The following is a 13,174-nucleotide window of genomic DNA, read 5'->3' as shown; positions in this document are numbered from 1 at the left end:
GTCGCACGGGTTGTTCCCACAGTGCTGTGGGGTTGGTTACCGAGGGCAGAAGAGTCACTACGCAGACGAGTGCAGGCTCTGGTGCAGGGTCCCACCGCGGCCCCCCCCCACGCCTGCCCACCGCAGTCTCCCGTGGGGGACTCCGTCCCACCCGGGGACCTCAAAGGTGGTTTAGAATCAGAACTCTCTCCCTCCAGGCCGGTGCTGGCTGGATCCCCGCTGTGCTCCCATTCTTGTTGTCCCCCGTCTGTGGGGGAGCCTGAGGCACACAGCACGCACCATGGGGGGTCTGGAGTTTGAGTCCAGGCCTCCTGGGTCTAGAACTTTCTCCATACACCCCTGTGTTGAAACTCACGAGCCTTCCTTCAAATGGGGTGGGCACTCTCCCGCTTGAGCCATGTCCCAAGTTCTTATTTGTCTCTGTTACTTTCATGTCAGGCCTTGCTTTTGGCCTCGGTGGCTTTGGAACTGCAATCCTCTTTCTTATTTCTCCCTGGAGCTGGGACTGCAGGCCTGGGCCACCGCGCTTGGTTTGTTGGTGGCATTGGAGCCAGGAGCTTCCACATCTCCACCCCTGGTATTGGGGGTTACAGGTGTGCGCCACCATGCCCTGTCTACCATTTCATTTGAACAGGGAAACGGTTCCCTGGTGGTTAAAAAACAAGAAGTCAGGCTGGGAAGGTGGCTCAGTGGTAGAGCGCTTGCCTTGCATGCCTGAGGCCCTGGGTTCGATTCTTCAGCACCACATAAGCAAAAAAGAAAAAAGCCGGAAGTGGCGCTGTGGCTCTAGTGGTAGAGCGCTAGCCTTGAGCTGAAGAGCTGAGGGACGGTGCCCAGCCCAGAGTTCAGGCCCCACGACCGGACCCAAAAAAAAAAAAAACCAAGAAGTCAGAGGCTCCCTTTCCAGTGCTCTGTGGCGGCAGAGGCAGCCCTCGGCGGGCCACGTGGGCTAGCCTGGCCTCTCCTGTGAGCGCGAACCCAGGAGCAGTAGAGTATGGATGGAGTATGGATGGATTGTGCATTGGATGAGCATGGCCCGGTGCAGACCCCCCCATGCCTTGCTCTTTGGCACAGGTGGAAGGGGGACTACGGGACCCGAGTCCAGCAGTACTTCCCGTCCAACTACGTGGAGGACGTCTCGGCCGGTGACCCCGAGGGCCTGGAGAAGCAGGTGAATCGCCCTGGTCCCCGGTCATGGTGGGACCTGCCTGTGCTGGGGGGGGCCCTGGGGTGCGGGGGTGGGCACCGCTGGCTGCTGGATGCGGGGCTTTGTCCCGTGCTCAGTGCAGTTGCACACGCAGCATGGTTGGTCTGGAAGCCAGATGCGTGGAGTGCCTGCTGGGAGGGGTGCTTGCCGGGAGGGGAGGGGTGCTTGCCAGGCACCCTGACCCGAAGCTCTCAGGAGGCCTCTCTTCCCTTCCCAACCGCCTTTACCCAGAAGGCTGGCTTCCCTGCGCCAGCACCACGCCGAGGGCCCAGGCTTATGATGAGGACTGGAGATCTCTTTCCATCCCAGAGCACTAATTTCACACGGGAGGCAGGGCCAGTCCGGGAGGGCTCCCTGGAGGAAGCGTGCCTGAGCCTTAAAAAATCAAAATCAAGTTAGAGCTCAGTAGTGAGAGATTCGCGGGAAGGAAACGGTGTGTGAGTGTGACTGTGAGAGTGTGAGTGTGTGTGAGTGTGTGTGAGTGTGTGAGAGTGAGTGTGAGTGAGACTGTGTGTGTGTGAGTGTGTGAGCGTGTGTGAATGGTGAGTTAGTGTGTGTGAGTGTATGTGAGTGTGTGTGTGTGTGTGAGTGTGAGTGAGAGTGTGTGTGTGAGTGTGTGAGCGTGTGTGAATGGTGAGTTAGTGTGTGTGAGTGTGTGTGTGTGTGTGTGAGTGTGTGAGCGTGTGTGAATGGTGAGTTAGTGTGTGAGTGTATGTGAGTGTGTGTTTGCGTGTGTGTGGTGGGAGTGTAGTCGGAGCCACAGAATGTGAGGTGTCCTACATGCCTAGTTTTACAGGCCACAGTGTTTGCAGAATTTGCTGCAATCCAGCCGCAGTATATGTCTGGTGGGGAGGGGTGGGGCTGGGGGCTTCTCAGGGCTCAGAAGGCCCCAAAACACGCATGACTGGACGAACCATTGTTTCCACAGGACAAGAGGAGCCGCAGAAGGGCTTCCTTCCTTCCTTCCTTCCTTCTTTCCTTCCTTCCTTCCTTCCTCCCTTCCTTCCTTCCCTCTCTCCCTCTCTCCTTCCTTCTCTCTCCCTCTCTTTCTCTCTGTCTCCCTCCCTCCCTCCCTCCCTTCCTTTTCTTTTCTTTTCTTTTCTTTCCCTAGGGCTTGAACTCAGGACCTGGCCACTGCCCCTGAGCTTTTCTGCTCAAGGCTAGCACTCTACCACTTTGAGCCACAGCATTATTTCTAGTTGGTTGTTTTTTTTTTGGGGGGGGGTAGGTAATGGGAGATCAGAGTCTCACGGACGTTCCTGCCTGGGCTGGCTTTCAACTAGGATCCTCAGATCTCAGCCTCCTGAGTAGCAAGGGTGACAGGCATGAGCTGCCAGCACTTGGCCCCAGAAGGTTCCCGAGCTGTGAAGTAGTTGTCCAGAGCGCCCCATTCCATAGTGGTGCCAGAGAAGGGGGCTAGGGTGTTCTGGAATCCACTAGGCACATTTTTGTGAATTTAGAAGATGAAGCGCAGAGCCTACGGGCGCCTGTTCGTGTCTGGGTCCATCCTCTTTCTGCGCTTCATTCTTTAGCTGCCCCCGGAGAGACGCTGTAATGAGGTCATGCTCTCACAGCCCCGCAGTCTCTCTCGGATGGACGCAGGGCTGTGGGGACCGGCTGGCTTTTCATCGCTCCTGTTATGACGACCGACTAACGCCATGTTTCTTCACAGATTATGGAAGATAACCCCCTAGGATCTCTCTGCAGAGGGATCCTGGACCTGAATAACTACAACGTGGGTAGGTGCTAGCAGAGGCGTGGCTAGAGGCTGACGAACTGGGAGGGCTACCTGGAGGAGGCGCTTATGAGGCTTAGCACTTGAGCTGGAGCTTGATGACACCTGTAAGCTGCCGCCCCGAGCAGCCCTGTCTGCCAGGGTTGGGGTGCCAGGTGGATGATGAAGCGCAGATCGCACAGCCTACCTAGTTCTGTTTGGCTGAGTATAGGAGGACTCGAGGACATTTCTCCTCAATTCTCTTGCAATTGAGACAAGATCGGAATCCAAGCTATGTAGGAATGCCACAGGTTCCAAGACAGCGTGGGAAAAGTTACGAGGCCATATCTCAGCATGAAATAGAAACGGCTTCTGGGGCGGGCGGCCTGGGCAGGAGCGGCCCGGCGGGGCAGGCCGGGCAGTCCCACAGCCCCCGTGGCCTCTGCTGCGCCCCACAGTAAAAGCCCCGCATGGAAAGAACCAGAAACCTTTCGTCTTCATCCTGGAGCCCAAGAAGCAGGGGGACCCCCCCGTGGAGTTCGCCGCGGACAGCGTGGAGGAGCTCTTCGAGTGGTTCCAGAGCATTCGACAGATCACCTGGAAGATCGACACCAAGGTAGGGCTGGGCCCGGGAGGGCACCGCGGCACTGTGTGGAGGCCGGCAGCGGGAGGCACAGGCCGGAGGGCTGCACAGGGCTCAGGAGGGAGGCTGGGCCGGCCCTTTCCTTAGAAAGCAGAGGGGACCGCAGGGGACCCTGGAACGTGACCAGCAGGATCAGAGTGTGGGGTGGTGCTTGGTGCTCAGTTGCCCTCTGGCTCTTAGCCAAGCTGGGCTGGCCCTGTGTGCGCGCTGTCCTGCGTGAACGAGGCCCGAGCAGCCGGGATCCATCCCCCACAGCGCCCCGCGGGGCTCGATCCCCGCCCCGAGCGGCCTTCCGGCCTTGGCCTGAGGCCAGCACTTGTGTCCAGCCGCTGGGTTTTGAGACCGTGGGGTTGGGGTTTGGAGAACCCGTAGTGTGCGGCCGGCGGAGCAGACGCGGGGTGTGGACCCTCGGGAAGAGCCCGATCCTGACCTGAGCGGCTGCCGGGGGGAGGCGTGCGTGGTGGGGAATGCGCTGTCACCTTGTCACCGTGCGGTGGCGTGGCAGGTGCCGTCCCCAGGCTGTCTGTGGGCCCACCACCCCTCCCCCAAAGGGTGAGCGTCACTTCCTGCAAGCCGCTTCCTCTGGCCAGCCTGGGGCCCCCCGGGGGGGGCGCACCCCCCTTTTCCTTCCCTGGTGGGGACGTGTCGTGTTTCGAAGGCTTTGTGCTGAGCCCCATCGCGCGGCCGGCCGTCTGCCCTGCTGTGGCCTGCCCTCCCCATCGCCCCTCTGGCCCCGAATCGAACCAGAGGCCCACAGATGGCTCTAGATTCTTCTGTTCTTTTTTTTTTTTCGTTTTTCTGTTTCCTGGTGATACTTGTGTTTGACTCGGGGTCCTGCGCTGGCTAGGCAGGTGCTCTGTGCTCTGTCTCCTGGGGCTCACCTCTAGCCTCCCCCCCCTTTTTCTTCTTTTCGGTATTGATTCTTTGCAGGGTAGGGACTTGGTGTATTTTGTTTTTGTTTTGTGCCAGTCCTGGGGTTGAACTCAGGGCCTGGTCTCTGTCCCTGAGCTTCTTTTGCTCAAGGCTAGTGTGCTCTACCGCTTGAGCCACAGCTCCACTTCTGGCTTTTTGGGTGGTTTAGTAGAGACGAGTCTCTCTCTCTCTCTCTCTCTCTCTCTCTCTCTCTTTCTTTCTTTCTTTCCTTCCTTCCCTCCCTCCCTCCCTCCCTCCCTCCCTCCCTTCCTTCCTTCTTTCCTTTCTTTCTTTCTTTCTCTTTTTTTGTTGGTTGTGGGGCTTGAACTCTGGGCCTGGACGCTATCCTTAAGCACTTCAGCTCAAGGCTAGTGCTCTACCACTTGAGCCACAGCACCACTTCCAGCTTTTTCAGCTTATGTGGTGCTGAGGAATCGAACCCAGGGTCTCATGCATGCAAGGCAAGCTCTCTACCACTGAGCCACCTTCCCAGCCCCCTCTCACTGACTTTCTTGCTCAGGCCGGCTTTGAACCACGATCCTCAGATCTCAGCCTCCTGAGTGCTGGGATTACAGGCATACACCACAGCTTCTCCACTTGTCTGAATCAAGAAACACATGTGATTTCACTAGAAGGTTCTCTCACTTTCTTCATCTCTGGCTGCTGCATGGTTGGTGAAGCTAAATTCAAGGCTGCTCTGCTCTGTCTGATCTACATTTCTCCTTAATTGGTTTTGATGTTGGCTAAGAGTTCATGAGACTAGTTTCTAAAGTCTCATTATTAGAAGGTTAACAAAACCCAACAACACCCCACCAGGAATCAGAACTGAGTCTTTGCTCTGAGCTGGGCCTCCTGAGAGTCGGGGAGGGCGTGGGGAGGAGGGAGGTGGGGACGCGGGGCGCGGGGTGAGCTGCGGGAGCTGGCGCTGGCGCAGGCGCTGGCTGGAAGCTGTCGCTGGAGGTGACGGGTCTCCAACAGGAGAACAACATGAAGTACTGGGAGAAGAACCAGTCCATCGCCATTGAGCTCTCCGACTTGGTTGTCTACTGCAAGCCGACCAGCAAAACCAAGGACAATCTAGGTAAGCCTCCCCGGACCCCGCCTCTGGCTGAGGGAGGATGTCAGAGGGCGGAGGCACTGGCCGCTTCCTTCTGGCTCTGAAGTCCAGGATGCAGGCACCTCCACTCCTTGGAACACTTCGGCCGTTCTGTAGCAGGAGCAGATCTGTTCCCCCTGCTGCAGATGGCCGCAGACCTGGTGGCTAGACATGCCGCACACTGAGTCTCCGCCCTGGGGGACAGAAAGCAGTCCGGGAGTGAGCTGGGCCCGTTCCTTGTGAGCTTCTCCCGGCTCCGGGAAGCGGCTTGCAGCTCCTGGCTTGTGGCCCCCTCACTCGAGTCTCTGGTCACCGTCTGTGGTCACCAGGCTGCCTTCATGTGAGATCGCAGCCGGCCCCCACGGGGTCGCCCAGGAAAACCTTCCGGGTCAGACTCTGCACACACATGACACAGCCATGACGCTGGGGCTGAGGACCGGGGTCCTCATTGTGAGGGAGGGGCTAGACATCGCACCCTCTCCCAAATTCACCCCAAAGTAGCAAGACCTTTGATGATGTCATCACCCAGGCTCGGGCCTTCTGAGCGACTCCTCTGTCGGCTGGGATTTCAGAACAGGAGACTAGAGAGCTAGTGGCCAGCCCCAGAATGGACCCAGGGAAGATGCTGGCGCTCAGGGTGGACTGCAGGCGGGCTCTGCGTGTCCACTGCTTCGCGGTCCACCCCCCCCAGCTGGACGGGGCGGGGGGAGCAGAGGAAGCGCAGCCACACCTGAACACCCCTTCCTGTCGCCCACGCCCCGTGCGACTCCCCTTCCGCCCCGTGGCTCTCGTCTCCCCAGAGCGCTGGGCGCCGGGTCCCTGGTCCTGCATCTGCAGCCTCCGCACTGCGGAAGCCCTCTCCTCAGCCCCGTTCTCTGTGTCTTCCATCCACTACCTGCGCCCCCAACCTCCCGCTTCTGTCTGAGACCTCCCCTCCGGGCCTTTCCCTACCTACCGCTCCTGTGCCTTCTTGTTCAAGGAGATCGGTCGCTTTAAACAGCAGGTAAACTGCGGCCTGTCTAGACTGAGAAGCTATGGGAGAACCAGGAGCCCCCCTGGCCCAACACCTTTAGACATGGGTGCCCCCCCCGCTCTGGTGCAGAGAACCCCGACTTCCGAGAGATCCGCTCCTTTGTGGAGACCAAGGCGGACAGCATGGTGCGGCAGAAGCCCCGGGAGCTGCTGCGGTACAACCAGAAGGGCCTGACGCGCGTCTACCCCAAAGGACAGCGCGTGGACTCCTCCAACTACGACCCGTTCCGCCTGTGGCTGTGCGGCGCCCAGATGGTGGCCCTCAACTTCCAGACCGCAGGTGGGAGGGGCGGGGGGGGCGCAGGGCCTGGGAGGAACGGTTCCACCTGAGCCCTCACCAGCGGGGTGGGGGGGACTGGGGACATGGGGACGAGGCAGGCCGTGTGACATCCGGGCGGTCTGCTTCACCTAGGAGCTGATCTGGGGCTTCAGGCGGGGCTGGATCCAGGTGCCTCAGACTTCATGCATAGAACTTCTTCCAGAGACGGGGTTCATGGGGGGTGGGGGTGGGGAATGCAGAGTGACCTTCAGGATGGAGTCCACGGTTCTGAGGCCCCAGGGGGCTTGGCTGAAGGGGTCCCCCGCAGCTGGCAGCTTCTCTCTCTCTCCTTCCAGACAAATACATGCAGATGAACCATGCGCTGTTCTCGCTCAATGGCCGGACAGGCTACGTCCTGCAGCCCGAGAGCATGCGCGGGGAGAAGTACGACCCGCTACCGCCCGAGTCACAGAGGAGGGTCGTGATGACGCTCACTGTCAAGGTGCGGTGCCCCAGCGTCCCCCCCCCCCGGGCACACGCGCCATCACACGTGCTCAGCAGTGACCACGCGCCCAGCGCACCCCAAGATCACTGTGGGGGAGGGAGAGGACGTCCCTGAGCCCAGCCTGGCACTTCCCCAGGTTCTTTGCGGGGTGACATTGTGAGTCTGTCTCTTGGGGGTTCCTGCGAAGCCAGCCTCCCGGCAGGAAGAAAAGGAGATGGGGGTCCTGGGTCTCAGAAGAGGGAGGGCCGTCTTCCCTTCGTTAGTGGCAGGGCCAAGGCTCCCCAATACCATCTTCAGAGGTTTCGGGGTGATAATTTAAATAATGTCATTTCTCACAAGATTAAGGAAGATAAAATGCAGCACACATGGGCCCTGGTCTGGGGAATTGGGAGCCCAGGAGCCCCGCCCCGTGTGTGTGTGTGTGTGTGTGTGTGTGTGTGTGTGTGTGTGCCTGTGTGCCTGTGTGTGTGTGCCTGTGTGCCTGTGCCTGTGTGCCTGTGTGTGTGTGCCTGTGTGCCTGTGTGTGTGTGCCTGTGTGTGTGTGTGTGTGTGTGTGCCTGTGTGTGCCTGTGTGCCTGTGTGCCTGTGTGCCTGTGTGTGTGTGTGTGCCTGTGTGTGTGTGTGTGTGCCTGTGTGTGTGTGTGTGTGTGGCTTGTGCCTGTCATCCTGCCCAGATTACACCCCCGCTGAGGGGGGCAGCCTGGGGTTTGGGGGGGCCACCTGTGGACAGTCGCTCCCCGTCCACACTCCAGACCTGGCGTGGGTGAACTCCAATCAAACGATGCTTGGCTTGTTGCAGGGGGGAGGGGTGTGGGTGGGGAGGGGTGGGGAGGGGAGCAAGTTCAGCTTCTGCCGGCAGGGGCTGCATTCCTGACTTCGCTGTCTTAGGTCCTTGGCGCTCGCCACCTCCCCAAGCTCGGCCGAAGTATTGCTTGCCCCTTCGTGGAGGTGGAGATCTGTGGGGCGGAGTACGACAACAATAAGTTTAAGACAACGGTCGTGAGTGAGTAGCCTGCTCTTTCTCTTCACCTTTGAGCCAGTGATTCATCCATCAGATGATGATCCTTGGGGTTGGGAAATGTTTTTGTTGGCCCCGTGAGTGATGGAACTCGGGGTCGTGAACTAGCTGGGCAGGTGCCCAGCCGCTTGGGCCACACCTCCAGTCCTTTCATTTGTTTAGTTTGTTTTTCAGATAGAGAGGTCATGATCCAAGGCCAGCCTGGGAAAAAGCCTGGGTCCTTACTTCTCAGGTAGCTGGGATTACAGGAGTGTGCCGCCACACCCACCCATCTGTTGTGCAGATATTGTCCTTCCTCTCCCTGCCGACTTGGTTCAGTAGGCCATTTGACTGAGTCACTGACCTGGTGCCCAGTGCTGTGTGTGGCTGCTGATTAGTGAGGACTCAATGAGGTCGAGACTTTAGGGCAAGCTCCTCTGACTCACGCTCGGACCCGGTGAACCTGCTGGGTTCAAAGCAGACACATTAGGGGGTGGGGAAGCGGCCAGCCTGACCAGATGATGCAGCCTTTGCCCCCAGAGAGAGGTCACCCAAGGGGGGCAGGCGAGGGCTGGGGGTAAGGGTGTGCCTTTGTCACCCCTGCGCCTTCAGGACGGATCGCAGTCCAAGGCTAGCCCAGGCAGAGCGAGACTCTAACTGAAAAACAAACTGAAAGCAAAGATGGGCCGGAGATGTGGCTGGAGGGCTGAGGCCCTGAGCTCAGTCCCCGAGCCTCCCCTTTGTGCTTGCTTTGCTAGGACATGAGGCCAAGGCAGGGCCAGGAAACAGTGGGTCTTTAAGACCCAGCATTCCTTCCGGCCTAGGGCCCAAGCTGAGATGCCGAGCGGCTAAAAGCGGGCTTCTGAGAGGGGTCACCTCTAACGAGCTTCAGTGTCCCACAGATGACAATGGGCTCAGCCCTGTGTGGGCTCCCACTCAGGAGAAGGTGACCTTTGAGATTTATGACCCCAGCCTGGCCTTCCTGCGCTTCGTGGTCTACGAGGAAGACATGTTCAGCGACCCCAACTTCCTGGCCCACGCCACCTACCCCATCAAAGGCATCAAGTCAGGTAAGGGGCACCTGGATGAAGAGACCCAAGCGAGCTCATCGTCTTTCTTTGGTCTGTGCTGCTGGCTTTAAAAAAAAAAAGAAAAAGCTGGGCCCTGGTGGCTCACGCCTGCCATCCCAGCTACTCGGGAGGCCGAGATCTGAAGATCAGGGTTCAAGGCAGGAAAGTTCCCATCAGGTTCCCATCTCCAGTGAACCACCAGAAAACTGGAAGTGGTGCCGTGGCTCAAAATGGGAGAGCACCAGCCTTGGGCAAAAGAGCTCAGGGGCAGTGCTCAGGCCCTGAGTTCAAGCCCCGCGACTGACCAGAAAAAGAAAGGTGACAAGCAGTTTGATCTTGAATTTCCATCCTTAGTATTTTTCTGAGGTGTGCCATATTCAGGCCACAGATCTTTCTGGATTCCTCAGGGGGCCCCCGTTCCCTTGCTTTTCTAAGATTTATTTTTTCAAGAGCAAGAGGTGATCGTTTTAGTCATTTAATAAAGCCAATCCTTTGGACTTGTTGGGGGAGCTCGGGGTCCCGTGCAGCGCGGAACTGGGTCTTCTTGGAAAGCTTGGAGCATGCCGGGCATCCCCTCAGCTTCTCCCTGTCTGTAACCTGACCGTGGCACGATGCCCTGCCCTGGGCTTCGGGCTAGAACGCAGATTCCCAGGCCCTCCGTGCATGGGCTCACGCAGCTCCAGTAGAGGACAGACAGCAGACGGGTCTCTCCGTCTTTTCGGTGTTGGGGTAGGCGTTGGTTTCCTTGGTGGGTGTTGGGGTAGGCGTTGGTTTCCTTGGTGGGTGTTGGGGTAGGCGTTGGTTTCCTTGGTGGGTGTTGGGGTAGGCGTTGGTTTCCTTGGTGGGTGTTGGTGTAGGCGTTGGTTTCCTTGGTGGGTGTTGGTGTAGGCGTTGGTTTCCTTGGTGGGTGTTGGTGTAGGCGTTGGTTTCCTTGGTGGGTGTTGGTGTAGGCGTTGGTTTCCTTGGTGGGTGTTGGTGTAGGCGTTGGTTTCCTTGGTGGGTAGGCTAAGCAAGAGTTAGGGAGAACACTGCAACTCCTGGGGTGGTTAGAAATGCCCATTTGTAAGCCGTGAGGCCTGACATTTGGCAACGCTTCTGGGTTAACTTGCCAACACGACCAACTACTTTAGCACGGCACTCAAGCTGTGCTTCTCTAATTTGCCACATGCTTTGTTTGAATTAGCTCAGCGAATAAAGCACCACTGTCCCAGGCCCACAAGTCTTCAGAGTCCTCACCTTACCACGGCGCCAGGGTGGCTTTTCTCTTCTTTTTATTTTGTTTTATGCTCTCGCTTGGCTTTTCTGCTCAAGGCTGATGGAAGTAGAGCCATAGCTCTACTTCTAGCTTCTAGCTGTTTGGAGATCAGAGTCTCACGGACTTGCCTGCTTCAGCTGGATTGGAACTTCTAGCCTCAGATCTCAGCGTCCTGAGTAGTAGCTAGGATTACAGGTGTCAGCCACCTGTGAAGTCTGGTGGGATTCCTTCCTTCCTTCCTTCCTTCCTTCCTTCCTTCCTTCCTTCCTTCCTTCCTTCCTTCCTCTCTTCCTTTCTTTCTTTGGTCATGGGGCCTGGACACTGGAAATGGGAGTCCAGTGGACTTTCCTACCTGGGCTGACCTTGAATTGCCATTGTCTGGAGCAGCTAGGATTACAGGTGTGAGTTAGCCCCCTGCACCCAGCTAAGATACCTTCAAACGTGCTTGATTCAGAGATTCTATGTTCCAAGAGCATACTTTGGTGAAGACAAGGACACATTTAACTAACCAAGACATCCACAGGGAAGTTCAGTACAAAGATGGTGTAGGAGCAGGGAGTCATTTATCAACCTCTGTACATGGATTACATTGTGGACAAACGATATCAGAAGGAGGATCGCATACTGAGCTTGCTTAGTGAGTTGCCTGGGTATCTTGGCGAAAGTGTGTTTATCCCTTCGCCCTGCTCTGCATGATTAAGAAGATGGACAGATAGCAAAGTGATGAAATAGAGTGAAAGGGCAGGGGTGAGGCGGGAGCCGGGCATGCTCCTTACAGTATCCGCCACTGAGCGATCTGTTTGAGACTTTCTCTAATAAAAGTCATCAGAGTATAGCCAGCCCTCCCGCTCTCTGTGGGAGAATTATGGTCATAAGATGGGGTGCAGTGTTTCACACGCTGCTGGTATGGAATCTGCTCAGTCCTCAGCACTGCGCACCTATTGTGCAAAACATTCTCTGAGGAAAACTAGCTAAAAAGCTGGAGGTGGCATCCAGGAAATGGAGAAGAGTGTCTCTAGTTAGTGCATTGTGTGCCCTGGAGAATCAGCAGCTACAATGTCAACAAGGAGTCTTCTTTGTTCTTGTTTTTTGTTTTGGTCAGTCGTGGGACTTGAACTCTGGGCCTGGGTGCTGTTCCTCAGCTCTTCAGCTCAAGGCTAGCGCTCTATCCCAGGAGCCATAGTGCCACTTCTGGTTTTCTGAGTGGTTTATTGGAGATAAGAGTTTTATGGACTTTCCTGCCTGGCCTGGCTTTGAACAGTGATCCTCAGATCTCAGCCTCGTGAGTAGCTAGGATTACAGGCGTGAGGCACCGGCACCTGGCTTCAATAAGGAGTTTTTTTTAAGACACCTGTGATAAACTAGGTGATGAAGATGCAAAACTCATTGGTGCCATGCTTTTAAATGACTCCTCCTCCTCCTCTTCTTCTTCTTCCTTCTCCTCTTCCTCCTCTTCCTCCTCCTCTTCCTTTCCTCTTCCTCCTTGTCCTCCTCTCCCCCCTCTCTTCTTCAAGCTGGTACTCATACTTGAACTCAGGCCTCAAGCCCTGGCTTGACTTTTTAGTTCAAGGGTGGTGCTCTGTCACTTGAGCCACAGTAACCGGGCCCTGATTGTAAATAGGGGATGGCTTTCAGAGGTGGATAAACAGCTCCTCAGAAATGGCCCCAGGAGAAGCAGATTGTAAATCTTTTCAGATGAACACACTCTTTGGTCCCATTAGGGGTAAAGGGCAGGAAATGGGTGTGAGAATTCATGACCCGCTGGGGTCTCGACCTCAGGAGTGCTTAAGGACGTGAACCACAGCTGCAGTCACTCTCAATTCCATGTGGAACGTTCGGTGGGTTTCTATGTCTTCTGCATGAATCGGTTTCATTGCTAGATGGCAGAGGTTTTTTCTTTAGCTTTGCCCTGGAGTGAGCCAGTCTGTGCAGGATGCTGGTCTCTCCCTTGACCTCCAGGATAGACCTCTGGCTTCCAGAATGCCAGCCCCAAGCATGGCACACTGCCTTCGCCACGTCTCCGAGGGGGCACATGATCTCCAGGCACCCCAGGAAAGCGGAGATCCGTGTTAACGGCCACCTTGGCACCTTCTCCCGTTCCGCTGCAGGGTTCAGATCCGTGCCTCTGAAGAATGGGCACAGCGAGGACATCGAGCTGGCTTCCCTCCTGGTTTTCTGTGAGATGCGGCCCGTCTTGGTGAGTGGGTGGAGGGCTGGGACTGGGCGGTGGCACTGTGGGCTGAGGGGCTTAAAAACCCCTTGAGGGCCGACCAGCCCAAGGATGAGACATCAGAAAAGAAGAAGGCTTTGTTGCTGGTTGTGCAGCGCCTGCTCTGCCCCGAGAGTGCCGCGTGGCATGCCGGGCGGCGCGAAGCCCGCACGCTTTGCTCGCACTGACAGCCAGGCAGCGCGGGACGCTCTTCCCTCCTGTTGGCCTTGGAAGGCCCTGCGTGCTGAAGCGGGCGCACTCTCTGCTGCCAGCGG

The 13,174-nt window shown here is 57.1% G+C and overlaps 1 protein-coding gene across 1 annotated transcript in view; it reads left to right on the top strand.

Moving 5' to 3' along the window:
- LOC138823550 (1-phosphatidylinositol 4,5-bisphosphate phosphodiesterase gamma-2) overlaps positions 1 to 13,174 on the top strand; it is a 72,524-nt gene that overhangs the window by 54,331 nt on the left and 5,019 nt on the right. Inside the window, exons 23-31 of the mRNA XM_070016941.1 lie at positions 1,075 to 1,171; positions 2,880 to 2,946; positions 3,380 to 3,537; positions 5,455 to 5,557; positions 6,675 to 6,884; positions 7,220 to 7,365; positions 8,257 to 8,371; positions 9,268 to 9,435; positions 12,799 to 12,887. Of these exons, the coding sequence (XP_069873042.1) occupies positions 1,075 to 1,171; positions 2,880 to 2,946; positions 3,380 to 3,537; positions 5,455 to 5,557; positions 6,675 to 6,884; positions 7,220 to 7,365; positions 8,257 to 8,371; positions 9,268 to 9,435; positions 12,799 to 12,887 (1,153 nt within the window). The remainder of the gene's footprint in view (positions 1 to 1,074; positions 1,172 to 2,879; positions 2,947 to 3,379; positions 3,538 to 5,454; positions 5,558 to 6,674; positions 6,885 to 7,219; positions 7,366 to 8,256; positions 8,372 to 9,267; positions 9,436 to 12,798; positions 12,888 to 13,174) is intronic.

Source organism: Dipodomys merriami, unplaced genomic scaffold (genome assembly GCF_024711535.1).
Source record: "Dipodomys merriami isolate MVZ:Mamm:240054 unplaced genomic scaffold, mDipMer1.0.p SCAF_120, whole genome shotgun sequence".
Taxonomy (NCBI): domain Eukaryota; kingdom Metazoa; phylum Chordata; class Mammalia; order Rodentia; family Heteromyidae; genus Dipodomys; species Dipodomys merriami.
This window is presented reverse-complemented; position numbering and strand designations above follow the sequence as displayed.